Source organism: Hypomesus nipponensis, chromosome 9, assembly GCF_054491055.1.
Source record: "Hypomesus nipponensis isolate SF chromosome 9, ASM5449105v1, whole genome shotgun sequence".
NCBI lineage: Eukaryota > Metazoa > Chordata > Actinopteri > Osmeriformes > Osmeridae > Hypomesus > Hypomesus nipponensis.
This window is the reverse complement of record NC_140369.1, coordinates 17,869,166-17,892,993: the sequence shown is the minus strand read 5'-3', so window position 1 is coordinate 17,892,993 and position 23,828 is coordinate 17,869,166. Positions and strand designations below refer to the sequence as shown.

General features: G+C 48.9%; 3 protein-coding genes and 1 pseudogene across 5 annotated transcripts; 2 read left to right on the top strand and 2 right to left on the bottom strand.

Moving 5' to 3' along the window:
* Positions 1 to 144: 144 nt before the first annotated feature.
* Positions 145 to 6,701, bottom strand: LOC146273336 (uncharacterized). The gene is made up of 8 exons (XM_084705692.1): positions 6,512 to 6,701; positions 3,638 to 3,720; positions 3,125 to 3,365; positions 2,925 to 3,033; positions 2,520 to 2,710; positions 750 to 2,265; positions 456 to 522; positions 145 to 320 (listed from the first exon to the last, which is right to left on the bottom strand). The coding sequence occupies exons 1-8, from the start codon at positions 6,535 to 6,537 to the stop codon at positions 184 to 186; spliced, it is 2,370 nt and encodes a 789-aa protein (XP_084561818.1). The 5' UTR covers positions 6,538 to 6,701; the 3' UTR covers positions 145 to 183.
* A 2,149-nt stretch (positions 6,702 to 8,850) lies between these two features.
* LOC146273335 (C-C chemokine receptor type 6 pseudogene) lies at positions 8,851 to 11,069 on the bottom strand (annotated as a pseudogene).
* A 376-nt stretch (positions 11,070 to 11,445) lies between these two features.
* On the top strand, positions 11,446 to 19,568 carry rbm5 (RNA binding motif protein 5). Of its 3 annotated transcripts, XM_084704964.1 has the most exons (25): positions 11,446 to 11,598; positions 11,889 to 11,922; positions 12,201 to 12,372; positions 12,470 to 12,625; positions 12,879 to 12,948; positions 13,375 to 13,448; positions 14,020 to 14,103; positions 14,377 to 14,437; positions 14,848 to 14,913; positions 15,040 to 15,200; positions 15,328 to 15,425; positions 15,587 to 15,674; positions 15,792 to 15,860; positions 15,947 to 16,010; positions 16,356 to 16,453; positions 16,622 to 16,754; positions 16,866 to 16,954; positions 17,143 to 17,337; positions 17,440 to 17,580; positions 17,725 to 17,805; positions 17,981 to 18,166; positions 18,300 to 18,374; positions 18,502 to 18,602; positions 18,773 to 18,902; positions 19,031 to 19,568. In XM_084704964.1, the coding sequence occupies exons 2-25, from the start codon at positions 11,906 to 11,908 to the stop codon at positions 19,154 to 19,156; spliced, it is 2,535 nt and encodes an 844-aa protein (XP_084561090.1). In that variant the 5' UTR covers positions 11,446 to 11,598; positions 11,889 to 11,905; the 3' UTR covers positions 19,157 to 19,568. The 3 variants fall into 3 exon arrangements, with proteins under 3 accessions (XP_084561090.1, XP_084561089.1, XP_084561091.1); XM_084704963.1 differs by having other exon boundaries at positions 16,356 to 16,754; XM_084704965.1 differs by lacking the exons at positions 11,446 to 11,598; positions 11,889 to 11,922; positions 12,201 to 12,372; positions 13,375 to 13,448 and having other exon boundaries at positions 12,611 to 12,625; positions 16,356 to 16,754.
* Positions 19,569 to 19,697: 129 nt separating this feature from the next.
* On the top strand, positions 19,698 to 21,868 carry LOC146273333 (uncharacterized). The gene is made up of 3 exons (XM_084705918.1): positions 19,698 to 20,558; positions 20,766 to 21,000; positions 21,201 to 21,868. The coding sequence occupies exons 1-3, from the start codon at positions 20,463 to 20,465 to the stop codon at positions 21,866 to 21,868; spliced, it is 999 nt and encodes a 332-aa protein (XP_084562044.1). The 5' UTR covers positions 19,698 to 20,462.
* The last annotated feature ends 1,960 nt before the right edge of the window (positions 21,869 to 23,828 follow it).

Below are 23,828 nucleotides of genomic sequence, written 5' to 3'. Positions count from 1 at the left end.
GGGGTGAGGAGAAGGCAGGGGAGGGCAGAGGAGGGGAGGGGAAAGGAAAAGAGAGAGGGGAAGGGAGGAGGGGAGAGTAGAAGAGAGGAGAAAGGGGAGGGGAAAGGAAATGAGAGGAGGGGAGGGGAGAGGAGGGGAGGGGGGTGGGCAAGGGAGAGGCTCCCTTGGGGGGCGCCGAATGTCTCACTTGAAGATGTTGCACAGGCCTTTCCTGAGGGAGGACAAGGCCTTGGCAAACACAGAGCGCTTGGCCGGTTTGTCCAGGAGCTGGGAGCCAGAGACAGGCCCTGTCTGTGTCTGGGACACACCGGTGTTGGGTGCTGGGGACAGGAGGTAGAGTGTCTATGAGCTTCTGGTCGCATGTGTGTGTGTGTATGTGTGTGTTTGTGAATGTCTATGCAAAGCCTGTGTAACAACACTGGTCCCATCTTAGACCTTGTCCAGTCTGTACTTACAGATGAAGTCATGGTGTGGAGACGTCTGTGTTTCAGGTTGGGCTGCCTTGGGCTTCGACTTGGATTTCTACATTTTGCATTTTACAGAAGTAAAACCAGTTAGCAAAAAAAGGGGTCTCTACACATCAGAAGTACTAAACATGCTCTAACTTATTTACAGATGGTTTAAAAACAATACAACCGACAAATAACCAAACAAAGTGAATGTTGGAAGACTACAAACATCAACAAAGCCACTGACTTGTGAAACATGAACCATCATTCTGGATGTAATTAACTACATTCTGTTTTTACCTTGAAACTGAAACGCAGCTTTTTGAAAAATGACATCTTCTTCTTCTTCTTCTTTTTGTCCACCTGAAGGAGAGCACTCTCTCCCTGGTCCTGTCCCACTGTGGAGGACTCTGATTCCTGGACTCCCAGACCCGTGGTGGAGGACTGGGAGCTCCCAGACAGGTTTTCAATCACCTGGTCCACCATGACTGTGGAGAGGAGACTCACGGCCTGCTGGAAGATCTCTGAGGAATCCTGGGAGGAGGAGCAGCTGGAGGGTGTGAGGCTGCAGACGGGCTCCTGCAGGAAGGGGAGGAGCAGGCGTCTCACTGACCGCTCAGCGAAGCCGTACACCAACTCAGAGGGGACGGCCGTCTCTGGCTGAGGGTCACCGCGGTTACCGTGGCGCTTAATCAGCACCGTGTCTGAGAAGCTCCTCCTCTCCCCAGCCTGGGTTTGCAGCTGCAGCAGCTCATTGTGTGCGTTCAGGAGGGTGTTCAACTGGTCCAGCAGGTTTCTGGACAAGTGCTGAAGCCTGGCTGGGTCGAGCCGGGGATCTGAGGGCGCTAGCAGACGATGGTCCGACTTCACGCTGCCCAGGAGCGAGTCAACCACCCGACTTATGGTCTCACTGCCTCCGTCAACGGACTCCTCTGGAAGGTGGTTGTAGTCCCCCGTGTCGATAGTCGTGCTTCTGACGATCGGACAACTGTCGAAAACAACGTTCTCGTCGATCGGGGTGCCGGGCAGCGTGACCTGTTCAAACTCAATGACCTTTGACCTTTGACCTTGGGTTTGGACAGGGGTCGACCTATGACCCCGAATGCGCTCCAGAATCGGACTTTTCTTGGCCTGAGTTGGGCTACTGGATCCTCTCCTCGTGGCCACAGAGGCAGGAGAGTCCGTCCGTTCTGGGCTCACCTCCCCCTCTGATGTGGCCTGGTCTGGAGGCAGCTGGATGTAGAAACGACCGATCTTTCTCTGTAGTTCACCGATCAGCCTGAAGGCGAACAGCAGAGCCTTGGGCTCAGCGCCGGGCCCTCCTGCTATTTCAGAGAGGGCCTGGATGTCATTCAGGAAGGCCTCCACAATCGCCGTAGCCTCCTGTTTCACATCCTGGCGGGTAAAGCCGGCACCGTCCTCGGAGGTCACAGTGGGTTCGCGGATGTCGATCGGACGAGTCCGCTCGGGAGAAGTCGCCAGGTCGGGCTCCGTCCGGTCCGAGTCTGACGTGAGCTGGCTCTCAGAGGGAGAGGACTCCCTCAGCTGGTTGAGGATGCCGTCCACTAACAGCACGCCCAGCTCCGCTGAGGATGAGCCCAGCTCCGGTGAGGATGAGCCCAGCTCCGCTGAGGATGAGTCCGTCCGAGAGGCAGAGGATAAGAACTGGACCTCGTGAGCCGCTCGCTTCAGTACGTGAAGTGTCGTCTCAGGTGGTCCGTTCTCTCTGCAGCTCTCCAGAGAATCAGCGACGACAGAGGCTTCCTCGCTTCCCTCGGAAATCTCTCCTTTCATTTCTCCTTCAGGCTCTTCTTCACTGTAAATGAAAACGACATATTTTCTATTGGCACACTGAAACCCCGCCCACGTAAGACAGGCATTACACAAGAAACGTGAAGTCGTCTTGTCATTTAAATGTTATTTCTACCACACACACTCTTCAGAGAACACTTGTCTTTTCACTTACTTCCCCTCCTTACTTATAAGCAAACACTATATGAGTTCATGATTCATCCTGACTATAACAGTCTTCCCCTAGCCTTCATCCCCCTTTCCCTTCTTCCTGCTCACATCTTCACAAGTCTATCTGACCCTCTCCTGGTCTCCTCATCCATGATGGCCCTGATGTTCTCTGTGTCCTCCTGGACACGTTCACAGAGGACCCGATAATCTGGAGAGACCCGTCGCAGGAGCTCACGTAGTCCAAATCGGATGGCCTTCTTACCCAGTGACTTGTGACAGTCAGGCATAGCAGAGCACTTCTACAAGACCGGGAACACATTGTAGATCTGAGATATCTAGACTGTGCAGATGTGTCGTCAAACAAGAGGTGGGGGTGGCTACCTCTATGATTTATGACAGAAATCAATGTTTTACGTGGTGAGTAAGGGGGGTTTGAAAATGCCTTTGTGGAAACAAAACCCAAATGAGCTCCCAAGACTCAAACAAACTACAACTTTGGAGAAAGGCACTCACTATTACTGTGCACGAGCACTCAGACCGTTCGACAATGCTTCCTACTGAGAGACACTGTTCCAATCTCCCCCGGCCGAAAGCCCTCTGGTGGTCCTGCTTGTTCAACATCCTGAGAGACAGAGAGAAAGAGAGGGAGAGAGAGTTAATGTCACTGGATGTAAACATTGTGTAAACACAGTCTGCTTTACTAGCATACTCACAGAAGAACAGGCTTCCCAGTCAGATGAGGGTGTGTGAGCGTCTGACTGAAGACAGTTTCGTTTTCCTTAACCCGACTCTTATTGGCAGAGTCCACCACAAACACCAGGCCATGGCACCGGTGGTAGTAGTATGCCCACACGGTCCTGAGACCAGGATCCCCGGGAAGGTCCAGCAGGGTCAGCTGGTAGCCTGCCAGAGTTAGCTCTGCCTCAGAAACACCAGGAGAGGATCTCTGCTCTGCTGCAGGAGTAACATTTACATTTAGCAGACGCTCTCATCCAAAGCGACTTACAGTAGGCTAAATATAGGGACATTCCCCTATGGCAAGTAGGGTGAAGTGCCTTGCCCAAGGACACAAAGTATTTTTTCAAGGCCAGAATCGAACCGGCAACCTTCTGATTGATAGCCTGATTCCCTAACCGCTCAGCCATCTGACCCGAATTAAACCAAAAAGTCAGTCAGCACTGGTGCTGTTACACATGCTGAAAGGGACTGTCAGTCAGTTTACTAACCTGTAATAATTTGGACTAATGACGTCTTTCCCGCGTCGTCAAGTCCAATCAGTAACAAGGTTACTTTCCTCTTTGGAAACAAACTAAAAAACAAACAAAACAAACTAAATGTTATGTATACATTAGAGGACAATATACAATGTAACAACATACCGTGGAGCAATATATCGCAATGCATGCAAAAATTGTATTTCACAATAATTGTGTAAAACAATTTTTGCATGCATTGCGATATATTGCAATTATTGCTAAAAAACTATACCTCATTCTCTGAATCAATTGTTCAGTGGCCCAAACTCATTTGTTGAATCAGACACTCTTTTGGCAAAACTCTAAACACATTTTTATTCACTAAAAACATTTTGCAATGTGATGCACTTGTGCTGCAAATTGGTAAACACAGGCGGCAAACACTAAACACAACTACAACACAGTTGTCATTTGTAAAACACAATGACTTAAAATAGTTCACACTTGTTTCTAATGCTGGTTTGGGACAATGTCAGCTTTCACCGGGGTGTCCGTGTACGAGAATAGTTCAACATCAACCAGCATGTTTTACTGTAAATGTTTGCCTTCTACCTTACAGCCCTTTGCTCAACCCAATTGAAGAGTTGTTCTCTGTGTGGCGGTGGAAGGTCTATGACCGAAACCCACATAGCAGGGTGAATTTCCTACAGGCAATAGAATTGGCCTGTGGTGACATAGGTGTGGAGTGTTTTCAAGGCTGGATCCAGCACACCAGAGGGTTCTTACCCTGTTTTTTCTTTTTTATTTGTTGACAGTACTAAGTTGTGATGGTTACTGTAATATTTTCTAATCAAATCTACAGTATTTGTATAGCCCTGTTTACAAGCAATGTCGCAGAGGGCTTCACATACGCCCATAGAACTGCCCTTCAGCCAACTTCAACCCTCAAGGAAGACAAGGACAAACTCCCAGAAAAACTCACTTGAGGAGAAAAAATTGAAGAAACCTTGGGAGGAGAAATTCAGTGAGGGATCCCCTCCTCCAGAGACAGTTGGTGAAACAGAGGTGCATAACACAAGCTCAACACAGTCATACATCAGAAAAGTATCAATGGGTGTTGAAACACCAAAATCCAATGTTTCAAAATCCAATATCCATTTTCTTTTTTGCTACGTAAATGCATTTACTGTGTATACATAAACAAATTTGTCTTTACATTTACATTACATTTATGCATTTGGCAGACACTTTTATCCAAAGCGACTTCCAAGAGAGAGCTTTACAAAAAGAGCATAGGTCACGGATCATAACAACGAGGTAGTCGCAAACATTGCAAGCAGCCAAAACATGAAGCATACATTGTGAAGTGCCAAAGAGAAGACTCATAAGAGCATGCAGTTATACACGTTACAAATTAAAACAACATGAACCACAAAAAGTGCAAGACTGTACCTGTAGAAAAACAATCAACAGTAAAATATTTCACAGCCAGTACAAGAGTTAACTTCGTAATAACTAACCCTACAAGAGCAACAAGTCGTCACTCAATAAGAGTCATTGTGATCCTGGAGGAAACTAACATCAGGTCCAATCAATCATGTAACTACATGCCCTGGATGCTGTGTTCTCTATTTTTTTTGTGTTTAGTCTAATGATTCAACCCTCTACAGACACAATGAAGCTTGAGTCGCCATTGGCTGGTACATTTTTTATTTTACTCGCCAGACGTTTTACATGAAATGCATGAACAATGCAAGTACATTATCTGTCTGAATGATTCTTTATGTTGCATATGGATTTAATCTACCATTTTGTAGCAAATGGCTTTCTCTTGCTACTTGACTTCAGCCACCTCTCTAGTGCTGGCAATGGTTACAGTTTTTCTCAATTGCTTAAACACTAAACCCATTGGCTGAACAAAGTTCCTAGTTACCTGAACTCATGTAGCTAATTGTGCAGTCTGTTGTCAATACCTTAAACCATTTTGCATGGTAAAACACAATCCATACTGGTAAACACAAATGGCAACAATCAAATACAAATAGAGAAAACATGTCATTGACAAAACACAACCACTCAAAATTGATTTACAGTAACTTGTTTCAAATGATGTGAGACAACCAATAAGCCAGTTCAGAGAGCAAACAGGTTGTTGAAGGTGGGAAAATGTTGCATGTGATGTCGACGAAGTGCTCTGGCATGACCCATCCCAAAGACAAGAAGAAGCACATTCATCACATGTTTACTCCTTTGATTTTTGTCCCTTTTAGTATTGTATACTGTTGTACAGCGCATTGTAGGCTGTATACTGTACAATGAACAAATTGTATGGCCCTGAACATAGTGCTTTCCATTTGTTACAGTACAGTTTGTTTTGTCCACTGGTTGCAGGTTCATATCAGCAAAGAACATGAGTGAGTTGTGAGTAGTGAGATGCAGGATACAAGTACTGTATGCAAAGAGCAAAGCAGAGTAGTAATTTCTGATCAATTTTGAGCTACTATGAAAGGACAATGACGGATACATATGAAATATGTTTTGAGATAGTACAAAAATTGACTTCTCCCTGAGAACTATGTTTTAAACAATGTGTTTTCAATTTGTTGGTGTATTGTTTACTGACTGCTTGATAGTGTATATCATTTTGATCACTTTGTTTTATATTTTTGTCTATGATTTGATTTTTTCTCTTTCGCAAGTTGGCAGAGCTGATTAGCAGAGCAATAATAATCTGAACATGGAACAGTAATCTTAAATTGTCTTGATAACAAACAAATACAAGTATGAAGCGTTTTCTGCTCAGAATGGAATTGTAGCTTGTTTGCATCCATCTCTGTGCGTCAAGAGTGCGATCAAGTCGATCTTTTTGTGAGACAAAGCGACAGAGGCAGCGTAGCGTTTTACCTTCCCCAGCTGGAGCCGGCTCCCATCGTGGTTTTCTGTGGATCAGGCAGCTGCGGGGAGAAGGTTGTAGATGGATCTCAGTGATGTCAACAACCACCCTGGTCAAGTCCTGTCTTGGTCAAGTCCTGGTCTTGAGCAGTAGGTCTTCTGTAATCCATGTTCATTGAATCGTCTATGAGAAAAAGTTCTGTCGAATTACAAAACGATAATGAGCTCCGCCGCTGAATTTTCCAGAGTTTATAGAGATGAGAGCCATTATGACGTCATAGAATACGTCGATTCAGACTGGTGAATCCGGGACAGCCTTGTTGCAAACAACCTTTTATGACATCATAGTAAATGAGTTTGTTTTGACTGAACAGGACGAACGTGGTGTACCCAAAGACCAGGCAGGAATACATACTTTGCTCCTTGGTAGTGCATGTAAATTCTCACCTCAAGAGTCCAGTGATGTTTGTCACAGACTGGTCCTATCAGTACATCATACGCCATTGGGTTAAGCTGAAAATGAACACTCATAATCAATGACTCAATGAAGATTTTGAAATAATCATCTTAGTTAATTCCCTGTATGATCCTTGCCACATCGCTGTCAGTTGGAAGGAGTCAACAAGAAAAGCCTTGCTTTCAGGTGGATCTTGCATCCCAATTATGGCATGAATGAATCCATTCCAAACCTTCAGTGGAAATTGTCCTTACATTTCCCATTAATATATAACCAAGCATGTAAATGAAAAGGTTTTAAGAAGCTTGCATTTACCTCACTCTCTTCCTCCTTTCCGGGACCCAGATTCTGCAGGTCAGCGGCAAATATTTTCTACGGCTCAACTTTGCTCCAGAGCACACCTTGCCGTTGACCTGACCAGATATCAGTAATTACTGAAAATTACAAGACAGAGTTGTTTACGAAAGCCTCAATGGTAATTGAATGCAGCATCAATTTCCTTAGAATCCCAAGTCCTACTGTGGGACATGACACTCCTGCATGTATTCAGTATGTTGTCGCTAGAAATAAATTGTGTCTATACTTACATTCCTTTGGAGTGACTGTCATTGAGGGTCTGTTGTCAGTTGAGTCGACCATCTTGCTGAGATCAGAGGACAAGGGGTCTGTTCGTGGACTAGGTGTGAAAGTGGGGGATTGGGGAACTGTAACACAGCTGAAAGGGCTAAGCTGTGGTTCTGGAGGAGGATTGGAAGCAATGGCAATCCATTTGGCCGGGATGCGTGGCAATGTTGATCTTTTCCATTATCTTTTCTTTATGGTTTTTTAGATAAGCACTTTTGTCGTCGATTTTTGATATTTGAAATGGACCCAGTAAGTGTGACTCTAATTTTCACCCCTTTCTCTGTTCCTGACGAATGTTCTTTCTCAGAACTTTATCCCCCACCATAAAGCTGTCATCTTCCCCCTTCAAAAGCTTCCTCTTCCGCGCCTTCTCTTGTCAAGTTGAGTACAAAAATGTATCCCACTCAATATAATTATAATCCAATGTCAAAATGAGCTCCTTAGCACACGCTTCTGGTTGTTAACAAGTACTATTTTAGTAACAAATAAATCCCATTCAGACTCTTAAGTTCTCCATCACCTTACTTCACTTCTGCAAATCAGGTTTCTATTGTGTATAATATAATGTAGTTATCAACAACTTTTCTTGATCTAATAGATAAACAATGTTACCTATACTTCCTCACCATTGGGTATAGAAGCACAGGGCAGATATTCAGGTAGGTTACTCTCATCTGTGGTCAAGGCAGTTTCAAGCAGAGCAACAGTCATTCAAAACAATGGCGTCACCTTGTGTGCGCTAGTGTTAACTACAATGGTGGTTGTTTGTATGTACTTTTTGTTGAATATGACCAGTGTTCAATTACCATCTCCACATTTATGGTTAAAAGTGGTCAATTGAGAAAGTGACAGAGTTTGTGAAATGTTTAATTAGTTTAAAATAATACATTCATTTCCTGATGAGTGTAAGAAAAACATCCCATTAAAGCTGTGTTCTCTATGGCTTCATGGAAAGACAGCAATAACAACATCTCAAACGTTGATAATGGAAAAATCTGCCAATATACAAATCATACATATAAATCTACGTGCTGATCACTCTCAAAACATTCACTATTCAACATAGGCATTTCTAAATTAGATTTATATAATCACAACTGTACCCTGGTACACCTGTCTGGTAACCGATAAGTCAGAGCCTTTGCAAACAAAAACAAAACAATAAAAAACATTGATCATTCCTCTGCGTGGCTTTCCCTGATCCCCTCTGATCTTGAGCTTTCAGACTAGCTTAATTCTAATACATAAAACATATAAAAATCGGAAGTCTTCACATGGTAAAAGAGGAGGCGTCTGTGGAGGAGACGTCCACAGAGCGGCGTGTGGAGGAGACATACATCTCCATTGGTACCCTGGAGAAGCGCCTGGGCTGGATGTGCTTCTTCCCCGAGCACCAGAGGTCCTCCACGATCTTCCTGAAGTGTTTCCTGAACTTCACCCCTAAAAAGGCGTACAGGACGGGGTTGAGGCAGCAGTGCAGGTAGGCAACGCTCTCCGTGACCGCCTTGATGGTGAGGAGAAGGTCAACATCCTTGCAGGACTGCAAATGGAACATTGTGATGGTGTCGTAGAGCATGGTGATGTTGTAAGGCAGGTGGCACGCAATGAAGACCACCACCACGGCCAGCACTACTAGCACTGCCTTGTGTCTCTGGAAGCCCCTGACCCGGAGCAGGGTGATGATGATGCAGGTGTAACAGAATCCCATGATCAGTAAGGGGAGGAAGAACCCTATGGCCATCTGGGTGCTAGGGATCTGAACTTTCATCTTATCGGCCGTCTCAATGTCCGGGAACCTGAACTCACACACCGGCGAGACAAAATCATCCTCAAAGGTCTCGTTCAAGAAAAACACCCAGTTCCCCTCAAATGCGATATTGCTGTGTGATGGCATGTATCTCTCGTAGTAGAGGAAGTTGGGGATTGACAGGAGGAGGGCCAGGACCCAGACCAGAGCACATACGACGCGGCTGTAGAGGAGGGCTCGGGAGCGCAGCCTGCGGGCCATGACGATGGCAATGAAGCGGTCAGTACTGATGCAGGCTAGCAGCAGCATGCCGCTGTAGAGGTTGACACTGTAGGCCCAGCGTTTGCAGACCTCTGTCCCCATGGACCAATCACTGTACTCGTTGTAGATGATCAGAGGCAGGGCCACCACAAACAGCAAGTCTGCTATGGCCATGTTAAGAAGGCCCTCCAATTCACAGCACCTGGACTCCCCAGCACCCTACGCCAGGATCCTGTTTGTGGACTTCAGCTCTGCTTTTAATACCATCATCCCCGCCCTGCTTCAGGACAAGCTCTCCCAGCTGAACGTGCCTAATTCCACCTGCAGGTGGATCACAGACTTCCTGTCTGACAGGAAGCAGTGTGTTAGGCTGGGAACACAAGTCTATGATTCCCGGTCCATCAGCACCGGATCACCTCAGGGCTGCATCCTTTCACCTCTGCTCTTCTCCCTGTACACCAACAGCTGCACCTCCTGTCATCCGTCCGTCAAACTCCTGAAGTTTGCGGACGACACCACCCTCATTGGGCTCATCTCTAGTGGAGACAAGTCTGATTATGGGTGGGAAGTGGCCAACCTGGTGACCTGGTGCAGCCAGAACAACCTAGCGCTCAATGTTCTTAAGACAGTGGAGATGGTTGTGGACTTCAGGAAGAATACAGCCCCACTCACCCCATCACCCTGTGTGACTCCCCAGTCAACAATGTGGAGTCCTTCCGCTTTTTGGGCACTATCCTCTCTCAGGACCTCAAGTGGGAACTGAACATCGGCTCCCTCATCAAGAAGGCACAACAGAGGATGTACTTCCTTCGGCAGCTGAAAAAATTAAACCTGCCAAAGACAATGATGGTGCACTTCTTTTTTTGTATTTTTATATTGTAACTTAAATTGTATTTTATTGTATATTTTATTTAAATTTTTATTTGAACTCTTTTTTTACCATTGCTAGTTTATGTACCCTTAGTCTAGATAGTCCACATATTTAAATTTAAGGTTCCTATATGTTTTAACTGTATGCACCTTCCTGCCAAAGCAAATACCGTGTCTGTGCAAACTTTCATGGCGAATAAATCCCATTCTGATTCTGATATGTAATTCCATTCGTAAGATTCCTTAATCAAAATGCATGTTTTAATGACTGTGGCTCCATTCGCATAAAAGTGTGGTCACCCAACAAAAATATCACAAAGTCAAACATTGTTGAAAGTACGACTTGCTGCAAGCTTTTGGATACGGATGGGTAATTGGCATTAGCACAGAACTTGATGAAACAGACGAAAACATAAACAAAATCATGTAATCTTGTATTGTTGTATCTTTTGTTCCAACATGTTAGAAGCCTATTCAATGTTTCTTTTGCATTGATAGATAGATGAGACAACCATTGGGAAAGTCTGTATGATGATTCTGGACCCAACAGTTCTGGAAGCTTTAAACCTTACACAGATAATGAACTGGCCACAAACTGTGCAGACCCTCATTGTCTCCAACTTGACAAGGACATAGGCAACAGGGTGGTAACTTTTACAATAAATAGTTAAATTACAAAGAAGGATATACCGACAATGCCTGAGCTCGTTCTCGTTTGATAAGAAAAACCCTACCATCAATTAGGCTACAGGACTGGGACGGTGGACACGAAGTTGTTTAAGCAAATTAGCCTAAGCCGAGCAGGATAAGTAATAATTAAGAATACCTATACAATTCTTAACGTTGTAGTTAGCTATTTTAGTCATTGGCCTGATAATCTTCTAACCAATTTAGTTAGCTCGTGAGCTAACTGTACTGTATGAAAACACGTAGCTAGGACGTCGCAGAAGAAATGAAAATGAACTTCGATACCCAGCATGCACAGAAAAGGTTCGATATTCCCAAGTGCATCCTGGGAAGAAGAAGTATCTCGACTGACCGTTGTCAAGCCATTTCTTGTGAAATGAGAGTCATTGAAGGTTCATCAGAAAACATTATTGAACACAGTTGATAGGTTGTTTGCATTAACATATGACAAAGGTGAGTCAACATACATCAAAGTTTTATGAAAACAGTGATGCCTTTCATTTTTGTTGGTGAACTTGCTAGCTAGCTAGCTAGCTAGCTAACAACTGCGCAGCTAGATCAGCTGTGCAGTAGTAGGCTAATAGTAGCTAGTTGCTAGCTAGCACTATATTTTGGGATTGACAGTGTTGAATGACTGGTTAACCAGTGACATTGGACACAAAATATTCTATCGGCATTTTACCTTGCGCCAAACGCAGAAAGGGGCTATTTCTCATACAAATGTCCCCTGTTTATCTTGGCAGCCCTGACACCGACAGCAATGGGAGCTGATAAGAGGCAAGTCTAAGTGTGTTCTCTGAAACCAGAAGAACGTCACGTCAGCAACATGAATGTGGAGCCGAGATAGCAACAAATTCGTTAATTAGTCACATAGCGTTTAGTGAAATATTTTATGTCTTGTTACATATGGATACATGGCTATGTGACAAATGAGTAATGGTGGTAGGGATTGAGGTTCTCAATGAACCTTAGGTGAGCACAAGTAGTGTACAAGCAAATGATGAGATGTTATGCCATTTGTCTGTTATTCTATTCCCCTTTCTTGTCACGAGTAGAATCAGTCGCACAGAGCGCAGCGGTCGGTATGGCTCTGACCCACCACGGGATGGGTCAGAGTGGCGGGAGAGACGTGGGAGAGACCAGGAGCGAGAGCATGGCCGCTGGGGCGAAGAGAGACGCAACGACTGCCATGACGTCGATCGCCGGGGGAACAGAGACAGCCCTCCGGTAGACTCCAGACCCTGTCAAATGTTGTGCTTCTGTGCACGGATAAGCCGACCTTCTCGATCTTCAGCATCGTACTTACTTGTTTCCATTACGACAGAGGGAGAGAAAGCGCCGCAACAGCGACCGCTCGGAAGACGGCTATCACTCTGACGGAGACTACCCCGAGCAGGACTACAGGGGAGACCCCGGGGAGGAGAAGGAGAGCAAGACCATCATGCTCCGGGGCCTGTCTATCCATGTCACCGAGGGTGACGTAAGTCCTTCTTCTGACATCCCTCCGTTTTAGAGCCGGGCCGGGGTGGGGGGGGCGTTCGATCCGGGTCCCTCGACCCCCTTCGTTCGAACCAGACGTGCCGGAGCAGGGACACATCGCAAAGCGTTACAGGGACACGTGGACCCCTGCGGGGACCAGGATCGACCAGCCCTGCTCCGGAGAGTCTCATGATACTGATGCCACGCGGAGAACGGGGGAGGGTATGATGGGTGACGTGTTGTGTGTCCATCAGATCCGGACCGAGTTGGACCAGCTGGAAGGACCCCAGCCAGTAGACGTCAGAGTGCTGAAAAAGAGAACAGGTGAGAGCACGGCGTGACCCTCCGCGTGGAGTCCCTCCACCCCACCCCCCCACCCCCCATCTTTGACCACAGGGCCAATCTGCTTCAGTTTAGACCCGTTTTGCCATAGCAATGTAGTTGTCAGTCCTCCTTATGACCCGAAGTGTACTGCCAAATGCCAGACGGACACGTTAGTCTGGCAGGATGTGGGATCACAAAGGTAAGTGAGAACAGCAGCAGCCGACCCAGGTCTAGTGTTCCTAATGGACAACACCAGTCAATGAGGCCCACAGGAGATGAGGGGCGTCCTACAGGGTCACTTGCTATGGTCAAACCCGTAAGGCGCCCTGTGCCTGGGTCGTGAAGCAGTTTGTGACAGAGTTTGAATGTTGTGCCCATGGACTTTAACTAACACGCCTCCCGTCTATATTTGAATGCTGTCTCTAGGTATAAGCCGAGGTTTCGCCTTCGTGGAGTTTTATCACTTGCAAGATGCTACCCGATGGATGGAGACCAATCAGGTTGCTTCACAATCGCCAAGTCTAGTTTTATACCTTGGGGATCTGAAAAAAAAAAAAAAAAGATAACCAAAATGCAACCAAAGTGATTGAATGCAAAGTTTGAAAGGGAATACAGACTGATGTTCAACAATGCTATTGAGGCTCTACTTTTGTTTAAAACATAATTGTGCAATCCAGTATTATGGGGATCAGTATAATCATTGTTTAGGAGCATTTCTGCCACCCTCTCAAAATGTCCTTCGTGGCACAGTTTATTTTATTCATCCTGTGGTCTGTGGTGGGAAATCTATACTTGGGTTTAAGAAAGTGTCCAGGTGTTCTAAGAATCTCTGTCAGGGTTCCATTTGACACACTGCTCCGGCTCAGCCTGGGCACCCGGGTCCCAAACACCTTTAGAAATCCTGCATTACACACTCGCATACACACCCTCCTGTCTCTGACACAAACCAAAGGGGGGACCCTCTGCCCCCCGGCCATCCCTGCCAACACTGCTTGCTCTTTGGGTGCAGCTAGAATGAGTCCTGCACCAGGCGCGGAAGCTCCCAAGTAACCGTCGCTTCCCTTCTTGCAGAACCTTCTGTCCGTCCATGGGAAAAGTGTGTCCATGCACTACAGCAACCCCAGGCACAAGTTTGAGGACTGGCTCTGCAACACAGTAAGTTCGATGCCCCCCCCCCCCTCCCTCCGGCCCCCCCCCCCCCCGACACTGCTCACACAAGCGCACGTTAGGGTGTGTCTGCGTAGTCCTGAACGGTGGCCTTTTTCGTTAGCGTGGACATCCGTAGGCTCAGGGATTCTGCATGGCACCACCACAGGTTGAGCCGTTTTCAGTGAGCGAGCATAGCTTAGCTTCTTGTCTGAGGCCGCTCTGTTCAGGGCCTGAGTAGCTGTATTACCAATAAAACTGGTTGTGACCGGTTGCTTACAGTGCGGCCTGTACAATTTCCGGAGGAGGCTGAAGTGCTTCAGGTGTGGAGCAGCCAAATCTGGTAAGTAGTTTCTGAATCAGGAAGCCCCCCCCCCCCCCCACCACCTGCCTTGCACCCAGAGCTGCATAGACATGCATGCGGCTCTGCCTGCACCCTTCTGGGCAGAATGAGGCCCAGTGCTGTGGGGCTTGCACACTGGAGGCCAAGGGCACCTGCTGTAGAACTCAAGAGCCCTGCTCCTGTTTTATTCAAAATCCACTCCTGTCTACCCATAACATAAGAACTGATGTATCCCAAACCCACATTCAGTATCAGTGACAGCAGACCGGGTCAAAAGCCTTTTTTTTTTTTTTACGCACGTGGCAGGAGTCAGCCTCCATCCCCCTTGTCTGTTGACGTCCCAGACGCCTTGTCGGTGGTGCTAACTCCTCCCCCCCCCCCCCCGCCTCGTTCTGTCTCCGTCTCCGCAGAGTCTGAGGGCGGCAGCGCTGCCGGAGTCCCGGAGACCCAGACATGTGGGGACTACTACGGCGACAGTAAGAACCCCCCCCTCCAGACACACACACACACACACGCGGGCCAAAGAGCAGAGGTCTGCTGGTGTCTCTCCCCCGTGGTTTCTTCCGGTGACCGGGTGTGTTTTCCCTCCCCTCCCCCCCCAGCCATCATCCTGAGGAACATTGCGCCCCTCTCCACGGTGGAGGACATCATGGCGGCCCTGGCGCCATACGCCAACCTGTCGGCCAGCAACGTCCGCCTCATCAAGGACAAGCAGACGGGCCAGAACCGAGGGTTTGCCTTCGTCCAGCTCTCCTCGCCCCTGGTACGAGATCCCCCCCCCCCCGGGGCTGAGGAGTCCTCACTTCTGCCTGCACAGGGTCCACTCGGGGTGGGGTGGGTGGGTATGTGGCCTGCTGACACGGTCCCCTCGCTCTCTCTCTGCTCCATAGGAGGCGTCTCAGCTGCTGACCATCCTGCAGGGCCTGCAGCCTCCTCTCAAGCTGGACGGGAAGACCATCGGCGTGGACTACGCCAAGAGTGCCAGGAAGTGAGTGCTGCGTTTTGTCAATGGTCCCAGATGGGGAGGGGGTGCCAGATACTGTAAAGCTCCTGCAGGGTTGTCTCTACCCAGCTTGGAGTGAACAAAGTTCTCTGATACCTCCCGTGTCTCTCCCCCTGGGCTGACGTGGTCTCCTCCTCTTCCGCCAGGGACCTGTTGCTGCCAGACGGCAACCGGATCAGTGCCTTCTCTGTGGCCAGCACGGCCATCGCTGCTGCCCAGTGGTCCTCCAGCCAGGTAGGGGGAGCCTCCCCTCTGGAGTCACCTCGGGTCTCTCTGTGTGTGTGTGTGTGTCCTACTGTCAGTCTCACAGACAGACAGACAGACAGGTTGCTCATGTGCTCTCTCTCCCAGGCACAGCCGGGCTTAGAAGGAGTGTCCGAGTACAGCTACCTGCAGGAGGGTTACGTTCCCCTCGCACAGGTGAGGGAACCCAGAGTTCATTTCACGATCGTATAGAGCACGTCTCCCAAGCAGCTTCAGTGATCTGACTGCACTCTTGTTGCCAGGACTACCAGATGTACCAGCAGGGGGCGGGAGCCGAGCCCTCCCTGGGGAATGGGATCCTAGGAGGTGAGGAGCCGTGAACACACAGCCCTAGAGACACTCGAGTGGAGAGCGCTTAGCTCTCCATGTGCCCAGCTTGGCTCACCCGAGTGCTCGCACAGCTGGTTTGGTCCTGTCGTAAAAAAAATGACAGGACCAAAAATGTTGGTTCTTCGAAAAGAAAATCACTTCAGATGAATTGTGCAGGGGATTTTCATCTCATGAATCTTTGCTTCTAGACTGTCAACAACTTTGTATAGCGAAAAGTCCTCAAGCAGTGTGCTTTGCCCATTTTTGCGGTGTGTTCTCTGGTGTTAGTGGTGCCCTTAAAAACTGGTGTTGAAGCCTCTGTCTGTCTCCCCCCCCCCCCAGCGGCCCCAGGTATGAAGGTGCTGCCTGCAGCGGCGGGAGTGGTGATCTCCCAGGGGGCCCAGGTCTACCAGCCTCACATCAGCCAGCCGGCCGCGCTCGTAAGCTCCGTCCCCAGCCAGCCGGGCACAGGAGCAGCCGCCCTGCTTCTGGGTCACTCGCACGCGTACCACGTCGAAACGAGGTCATTTGTGAATCCTGGCGAGCGGAAGCCCCACAGTAAGTGTGTGTGTGTGTGTGTGTGTGTGTGTGCGTGTTCCTCTCTCCAGAGCACCCCCAGCCTGCTGGAGGACAAGCCCCACGGAGGACCCTCAGCTGCAGCCCCCTTCACGGCTCCCCCCTCCACGGCCCCCCCCACAGCCTCGCAGGCAGCCTCGGGACGAACGGGCGACAGCCCCTCAGGTAGGACCCCTCTCCCTCACCCTGGCGGCAGCTTCTACCCAGGACGACCTGTGCTCAGGTCTTGCTCAGGTCATTGTTTCGTTCAATGTCTAGTTCTGTGTCGTTGCGCAGCTCCGGACACCTCGACCTACCAGTATGACGAGTCCTCGGGCTACTACTACGACCTTCAAACGGGTCTCTACTATGACCCAAACACCCACGTAAGGACCCCCCCCCCCACACACACCACAACAACAACAAAACCACACGCGCTATTCCTTTTTCCGCCGCACTGGGGGGGGGGAGCCTTGCGCGAATTCCCCCATAGTCACGTGGCCGAAGTATTTCCTAGCCTGAGGCGCCCTCGAGACGTGTTTCATAAGGGCTGACCCCCCCCCCTCCCTTGCAGTATTACTACAACTCCCAGACCCAGCAGTACCTGTACTGGGACGGCGAGAAGCAGGCCTACGTCCCCGCATCGGCCGACGCCAACCCGTCCGGGCCGAGCGGAGGCTCCGGCGCCAGCGCGGCGGCGGGCAAGGAGGCCAAGGAGAGGAAGGACAAGGACAAGGCCGAGAAGCCCAAGAGCAAGACGGCCCAGCAGGTGAGCCGCAGGCCCCCCCCCCAGCACGGGGCTTTTTACTCGCGTCCCCGACGCAGGGTGTCGAGGTCAACCGCTCCCCTCCGTCTGTCGATGTGTTTGCAGATCGCGAAAGACATGGAGCGCTGGGCCAAGAGCCTGAACAAGCAGAAGGAGAACTTCAAGAGCAGCTTCCAGCCCATCAGCCACGAGGAGAAGAAGGAGGCGGCGGCCGCCGACGCCTGCTTCACCATCTTCGAGAAGAAGGTATCTTCCTCCCCCCTTTGGCCTGCCGGCGAGTACGGGACTTATGTGTCAGGGGTAACCTCCCCTCCTGGCTGGTGGAGGAAGTGCTCTGAGGAGGGGGTTTTGTCGTTTGTTTTGTAAGCGCTGCTCTGTGTGACTTTGCAGCCGGCCGGAGTCTTGGAGAGGCTGGTGTCGGAAGCCGCGAAAAGCTTTGAAGAAGAGGTCCCAGCCGCCGCCGGTGCCAAGGTGAGACCTTGCGTTCCCTGCGTTCACCTGCAGACGGCCCCCTCTGAGCCCTGTCTGGACAGCGACCTGGGAGGGCCTTGTCAGTAGCCAGACTGCCATTCGCTGAGCCAGGGATAATGGATGGTATGAAGATGCCATCCAGCAGTGTCGTTTGCTAACGTGCGTGTGTCCACAGGGTGGCCTGGTGGCAGCCTACAGCGGGGACAGTGACCCCGAGGATGTGGCAGCAGAGCCAGAGAGCAGCGAGGAGCGGGAGGACAAGCTGACGGACTGGAAGAAGATGGCCTGTCTGCTGTGCAGGAGACAGTTCCCCAACAAGGACGCTCTGATGAGACACCAGCAGCTCTCGGACCTCCACAAGGTAACCCCACGCCTGGCGACTCCCTAAAACTCTCCGGACTCGAGGCACACAAACTCGGGGGATCGTTCGTGTATGAACCGGAGGGAAGTTCCTTACTGTTAACTTGTTAACTGTTAACCCCCCACCACCCCAGCAAAACCTGGAGGTCCACCGCAGGGCCAAGCTGAGTGAGGCTGAGCTGGAGGAGCTGGAGAGGAAGGAGACGGAGGTACTGGCTCCACAGGCAGCTCTGCAGACATGCTCTGTCTGGCTAGCGTTTGTCCAGCGGGAAAAGTCTTTTTTTTAAATTCTGGGTTAGTTTGTTTTGTTCATGAGATCCCCTTCTCTGTGTATAGATGAAGTACAGAGACCGGGCTGCAGAGAGGAGAGAGAAATACGGTATCCCCGAACCCCCAGCACCTAAAAAGAAGAAATTCACCCAGCCCACACCGGTCGTGTAAGAACTCATCATACTATCTCTCACCCGACACTTGACATATCCACATGTCATGTTTGAACTCCTCGTCCTCTGTAAACCCCATTGGGTGTTAAAATAACATGAGCATTATATCATACGACAATAATAATAATGTATTCAATGTTCTTTTGAACTCTCCGTGACTGCAGTAATTACGAGCAGCCCACCAAAGACGGCCTGAACAGTGACAACATAGGGAACAAGATGCTGCAGGCGATGGGCTGGAAGGAAGGCAAGGGCCTGGGACGCAACCAGCAGGGCATCACCGCACCCATTCAGGTGAGTCTCTCTGTCTCTGTCTCTCTGTCTCTGTCTCTCTCTGCGCTTCAAACACGTTCGTAGGCCGCGTGACATTCACCGTGGTGACGACCCTGACTGACCTGGGCTTCCCTGCCTCCCCCCCACAGGCTCAGCTGAGGACGAAAGGAGCCGGCCTGGGCACCAAAGGCAGCAACTACACCGTGTCTGCTTCGGAAACCTACAAAGACGCCGTCCGCAAAGCCATGTTCGCTCGCTTCACTGAGATGGAGTGACCTGTCGCTGCTGCGTAGGATCCTTTGGCTCGCCTGGCCTGGACTGGGACTAATCCTAAGTTTGGCCTAGGCTCATGTGAGCAGGTGGCGGGGTTGTAAAAGCAGGGTGCCTAGAGAAGTCTTTCCCAGTACACATGACTGTACCAAGACTGTTTTTGAATTGATTTATACACTGCACAGGTGCCAACATTGCAGTAGAGGTAAAGAAGATGTCTTAAATTGAGCAAATGTAAGTTATAGATAATGTAATTTATGATTTGTATATACACAGTTCTTTATTTGCGGAGGGGTTGGGGGGGGGGGGAGTGAGTGAGTGAGTGCTGTGTCAAAAACCTTAGCATGTTATAATAATTTGTACAGTTTCTATGGAAATAATCTCTGTACAGACAGTAAATGAGATTGATGATTACAATTGTGTGGACTGGTTCATTATTCTGTTTGAATCGGCCTTCAGGCCAGACGGCTCCTGGCGCATGGCCTCTCTCTGATTAAAGTTAAGAAAGGACAGTCTGTCTGAAGCAGTTAGTGTCATGCTGTGAGCCTGTCCTGCTGAGCTCCAGAACATTCTGCAATGTTGATCAGGACAAACAGCAACTGTCCACTTAGCACCTTTTTCCCCTCCGATAACCCAGACACACAACAGTAAAGGTAATGACGTTGCACCGAACGGTTATAGAGCCTGAGACCGAACAGAAACACTCAGGATTTGAGTTATGTAGGAAGGTATTTCTGTGCTTGAGCTGGGGCAAAACCCATTGGACGTTTGATCATGTCGTGTATCGCTGTCCAATGGACTGGCCGGCCTGTAGTGATGCTGTGTGTCTCAGTAGATTGGATAGAAGTCCCATTCTTCACACAGTCAGGACAAGTGGATCAACAAGGACTAATTGTTCAGCGTGGTCCCAGAGAATACACAAACAATTGTTGTTTCGGTGTCATCCTATTGGCAATGAATCGTGAAGGGATACGACGGGACTCGACCGAACATGTCAGATGTCGAAAAGGACGTCTGCTTGTCATTATAAAAGTTGTGCAACAGCTGTCTGCAATGAGCAGCATGAGGGCCCACATGTTTAACATTACAGTTTGCTACTGAGCGTACAGTAGTAGCTTAACGCAATTACATGATTAGCTCAAGAGCAGAGAACTAGCTCAGTATTCCCCTGCTAACAGAGTTTACGAAGTAGAACCAACTCTGAATTCGAGTCAAGCGTGTGGCGTCGGTGAAACCACCGACCGCAATTCAGTCCCTCACATCGGAGGCAACGGTGCTCACTTCTGAAGCATCGCTCACCCCAAAAGAGAGATGGGGATGAGATGGACTAAAAACCTGAGGGACGAGTTCACGGTGGAGAGGCTCCACTTGTCGTCAGGACGACCGGAGCTGCTGCTTCAACCCCGGGTAAGTCGATCAGAGGAGACCAGGGTGAACCCCTGATGGTCCACAGGTATCTCCAGCTGTTTGTTGTGTGGATATCTCATCCGGTGGTAGAGTGGTTGACCACAGAGGTCGCGGGGTTCAAATGACCCCCCCCCCTCCCCCCCCCCTCTAGTGTAGCTTAGGATGAAAGTATCTGGCTCAACGAACCATCCTTTTTGGCGTCTTCAGTGGAACATCTCTCCGTGGGCCTGGCTGGTGTATCGTGTAGCGGCGCTGCTCTACACGCTGGCCTGGTGTGTGTACACGGCCGTGCTCTTCAACACGGCCAAGTGTCTGATCTTCCTGAGTCACATCAGCTACTCTCTCATGGCTCTGTACTTCCTCTCTGCTGTCTGCAACCTGGTGGCCAGCTTCACACTCGTCAGGCGGCGCTGTCGTGTCCAGCAGGGGAACAGCCATCCCGGTAAGATCGCCCTCCGAATCATAGAAATATTCCGCATCCTTTTCCTACTATTTCCTACTATCCTTTTTTTTTTTACTATTACTAATGCTTATGAATAGACTATCATTCAATTCACTCATTATAGCCCAGTATTCACTTTACATGAAGTGTCACATTTAGGCGACTAGGTGTGACAGAATGTGGATGCGATGTGCCTCTAGATTCTCTGGGCCCGCTCCCTTCCACTCTGGACTTCTCTCTCAGTCTGCAGTGGTTCCTCCACATCGCCCAGGGCTCCCTCTCCCTCACCGTCGCCCTCCTGTACTGGACCGTGAACTACCCCGTCACCCGCCACCCCGTGCCCGCTTTCAGCATCAACCTCCACGCCGTCAATGTCCTCCAGAGCCTGCTGGACCTGGCTGTGTCCGCCACGCCCGTCCACCTCTGCCACCTGGCCTACGTCCTCCTCGCCGGCAGCCTCTACGTCCTCTTCGCGCTGCTCTACTGGCTGGGAGGCTTCACCGACCTAGCAGGGCAGCCGTACATCTACAGCGTGTTGGATTTCGGAGGGCGCCCCCTGGTGGCCGCGCTGTGCGTGCTGGGCTTCCTGCTGGTGTGTCTGCCGCTCTGCCACTTTGCCGTGTGGAACGCGGGGCTGCTGAGGGAGCGTGTGGCGGCGGGGCCCCGGGGGAGGCTGATGGGGCTGGAAGGGGAGACCTGGTGGTGGGGGGCGGTGGGGGGGCGTCCGGCCCGTCGGCCCCACCTCGACCCGGCCTCCTCTGTGTTTGGACCTGCCGGGGTAGACAGCAGAGGGGGTGGACCGCGGGCTCCTCTCACCAGGAACACATGCAGCTACCACACGGTCACCGCTTCAGAGCTTCAGCAATAGAGGAGAATAGATAACTCCTGCCTCTTGATTCAAAGTAGCAAATCTTCTCTAATTTATCCTGTGTACACATTCTCAATGTTACCACTGGGGGGCACTAGCAATGCTTCATGTTTTATGAAACAGACGTATACTCATTTGTGAATTTGTGTGCAGATTACGGTCTTCAGTAGTCCGTTACAATGCAATAGACATAGTAGATATTTCAGTTCATGTTTACTTCAAATAATGTTGTGTCAGATGGATCATTTTAAATGCTATACATCTATGTATTTCAGTTGATAAAAACCATTGTTTTGTAGATATTTAGGAAAACAAGTACTGTTTGCATTGAAGCTTGACGAGCCAAACAATATTACAAAATGCTTATATTATATTTTATTGTGTCTTCTTTCAAATAAGAGATACGGTGCCAGGTCACACAGAGAACATTCCAAAGTGTTCAGATAAGTTGCCAGTTTTTGAGATTTCCTTTATTATTTGAATACCGTTCCTCTGTTAAGAAAAGGCAGATGCATGTTTATGTTTCGTTCTCATTCCGCAACCTCTTGTCTCACATCCAGATCCAGGTCTATTTTAAAGCTTTGTTTCCACCTTGTTGTGTACCATTGTGTCCGTGGCACAAACAACCAATGATTTGTTGTCGGTCGGAGTGGACTGTACAAAATACTTTTACCCTGAGTCATTGTTGTTGTCTATGCTATCTCGTACATGGTCTGAGTTGACCTCCAGTGAATGCCATCAGTGACAGACTGTTTTTAAAACCCAAGGGTCCTTTGATGTTTTTTTTTCTGGAGCATTTCCCATTCCCTGTCATGTGAAATTCCGTGTTTCACGTTGTCCACAACCAAAGTTTAGGACAGCCTGTGAACTCTTGACCAGAGTATTTAGCAACATGCTCTTCCACGTAAATTAGTGACCTCAAAGCTTGGCCTCTGTTGTTTCAGAGAGAGAATTTTCCCTCCCACAGTACGTTAGTTACAGAGATACAGTCACTACACTGGAGTTCTGTGACCAGTGAGTGTTAATAGAATAAATCACCACACCACCAGTGAGAAGAACAACATGTACAATATGAGAACAAAGTCACAGACTGAGCTGGATGTCTACATTCTATAAGGCACCTGCTGCCATGGCAACTGACAAGGAGCACTGATCTAAGGGACTGAGCATGGGCAGGCTTGAAGCTCAGTGCTTGATTCCTTTGTCTCCTCTTGCATAAGAGGAGACCATTTTGTTTCGGTAGTCTGTCACTGTGAAAAGAAGATTTGACCAGCTCTCATGTCTGTTTACAGAATAGCACGTTTGACTGTGATGGCCGGCCTCCCAAATTGGTGTATTGTTGCTGTACTGTTATTATCCCAGCTCTGTTTAAGTGCTAAGATGTAACAGTTATGAAGGCTCTCTGATGGTTCCCATGGAAGACTCCCAGGTCCACTGCTTCTAGAGTGCTTACAACAACCAAATGTTGTCTAGACAAACACTTCTTAAACAACACACAACCATCTTGTTTGTTTGAGGATTTATTTGTTTATTTCCCTCTTCACAAATATTGATGTAGTGCACAATGTTACTTTCCTTGTTAAGTTCCTTGTTTGAAATCAGATGAATAGATATTGGGTTCATTTCCAGAAACAGTCATTAGGGACACTCTGGGAGGTGAAAGACAGCACCAGCTCTGTGGGTATTCAGAATGCTGTTTGCTGTTCTGAGTGAGTACCATTTTTAGATGGACACTGTTATAGATTATTTTCAAACAAGTTGCCACAAATTTGTTCAGGTGTGTGTAAAGAAGTATAGTTTAATGGCTGTGCTGTTCAGAATGACAGCTGATTATACCTGGCAATGGTTAATGAAAATAAATCTATATATAGACCCTAAACATGACCCAAAGTCCATATTTGGGGAGCTTGTTTATGAGTTGGATGTTTGGAGGAGTCCTGTTTGCATTGTTCTTACCTTT

Excerpts from the sequence above, each read along its gene's own strand:
- LOC146273336 (XM_084705692.1), bottom strand. The coding sequence starts at position 6,537 with ATGGGAGCCGGCTCCAGCTGGGGAAG. Across the intron at positions 3,366-3,637 it reads ATTAGTCCAAATTATTACAG|CAGAGCAGAGATCCTCTCCT; the intron begins GTTAGTAAACTG and ends TTACTCCTGCAG. Across the intron at positions 2,266-2,519 it reads TCAGATAGACTTGTGAAGAT|TGAAGAAGAGCCTGAAGGAG; the intron begins GTGAGCAGGAAG and ends TTTCATTTACAG.
- LOC146273333 (XM_084705918.1), top strand. The coding sequence starts at position 20,463 with ATGGGGATGAGATGGACTAAAAACCTGAGGGACGAGTTCACGGTGGAG. Across the intron at positions 20,559-20,765 it reads AGCTGCTGCTTCAACCCCGG|TGGAACATCTCTCCGTGGGC; the intron begins GTAAGTCGATCA and ends TGGCGTCTTCAG. Across the intron at positions 21,001-21,200 it reads GCAGGGGAACAGCCATCCCG|ATTCTCTGGGCCCGCTCCCT; the intron begins GTAAGATCGCCC and ends ATGTGCCTCTAG.
- rbm5 (XM_084704963.1), top strand. Across the intron at positions 12,949-13,374 it reads AGTGCTGAAAAAGAGAACAG|GTATAAGCCGAGGTTTCGCC; the intron begins GTGAGAGCACGG and ends TGCTGTCTCTAG. Across the intron at positions 16,955-17,142 it reads ACTATGACCCAAACACCCAC|TATTACTACAACTCCCAGAC; the intron begins GTAAGGACCCCC and ends CCTCCCTTGCAG.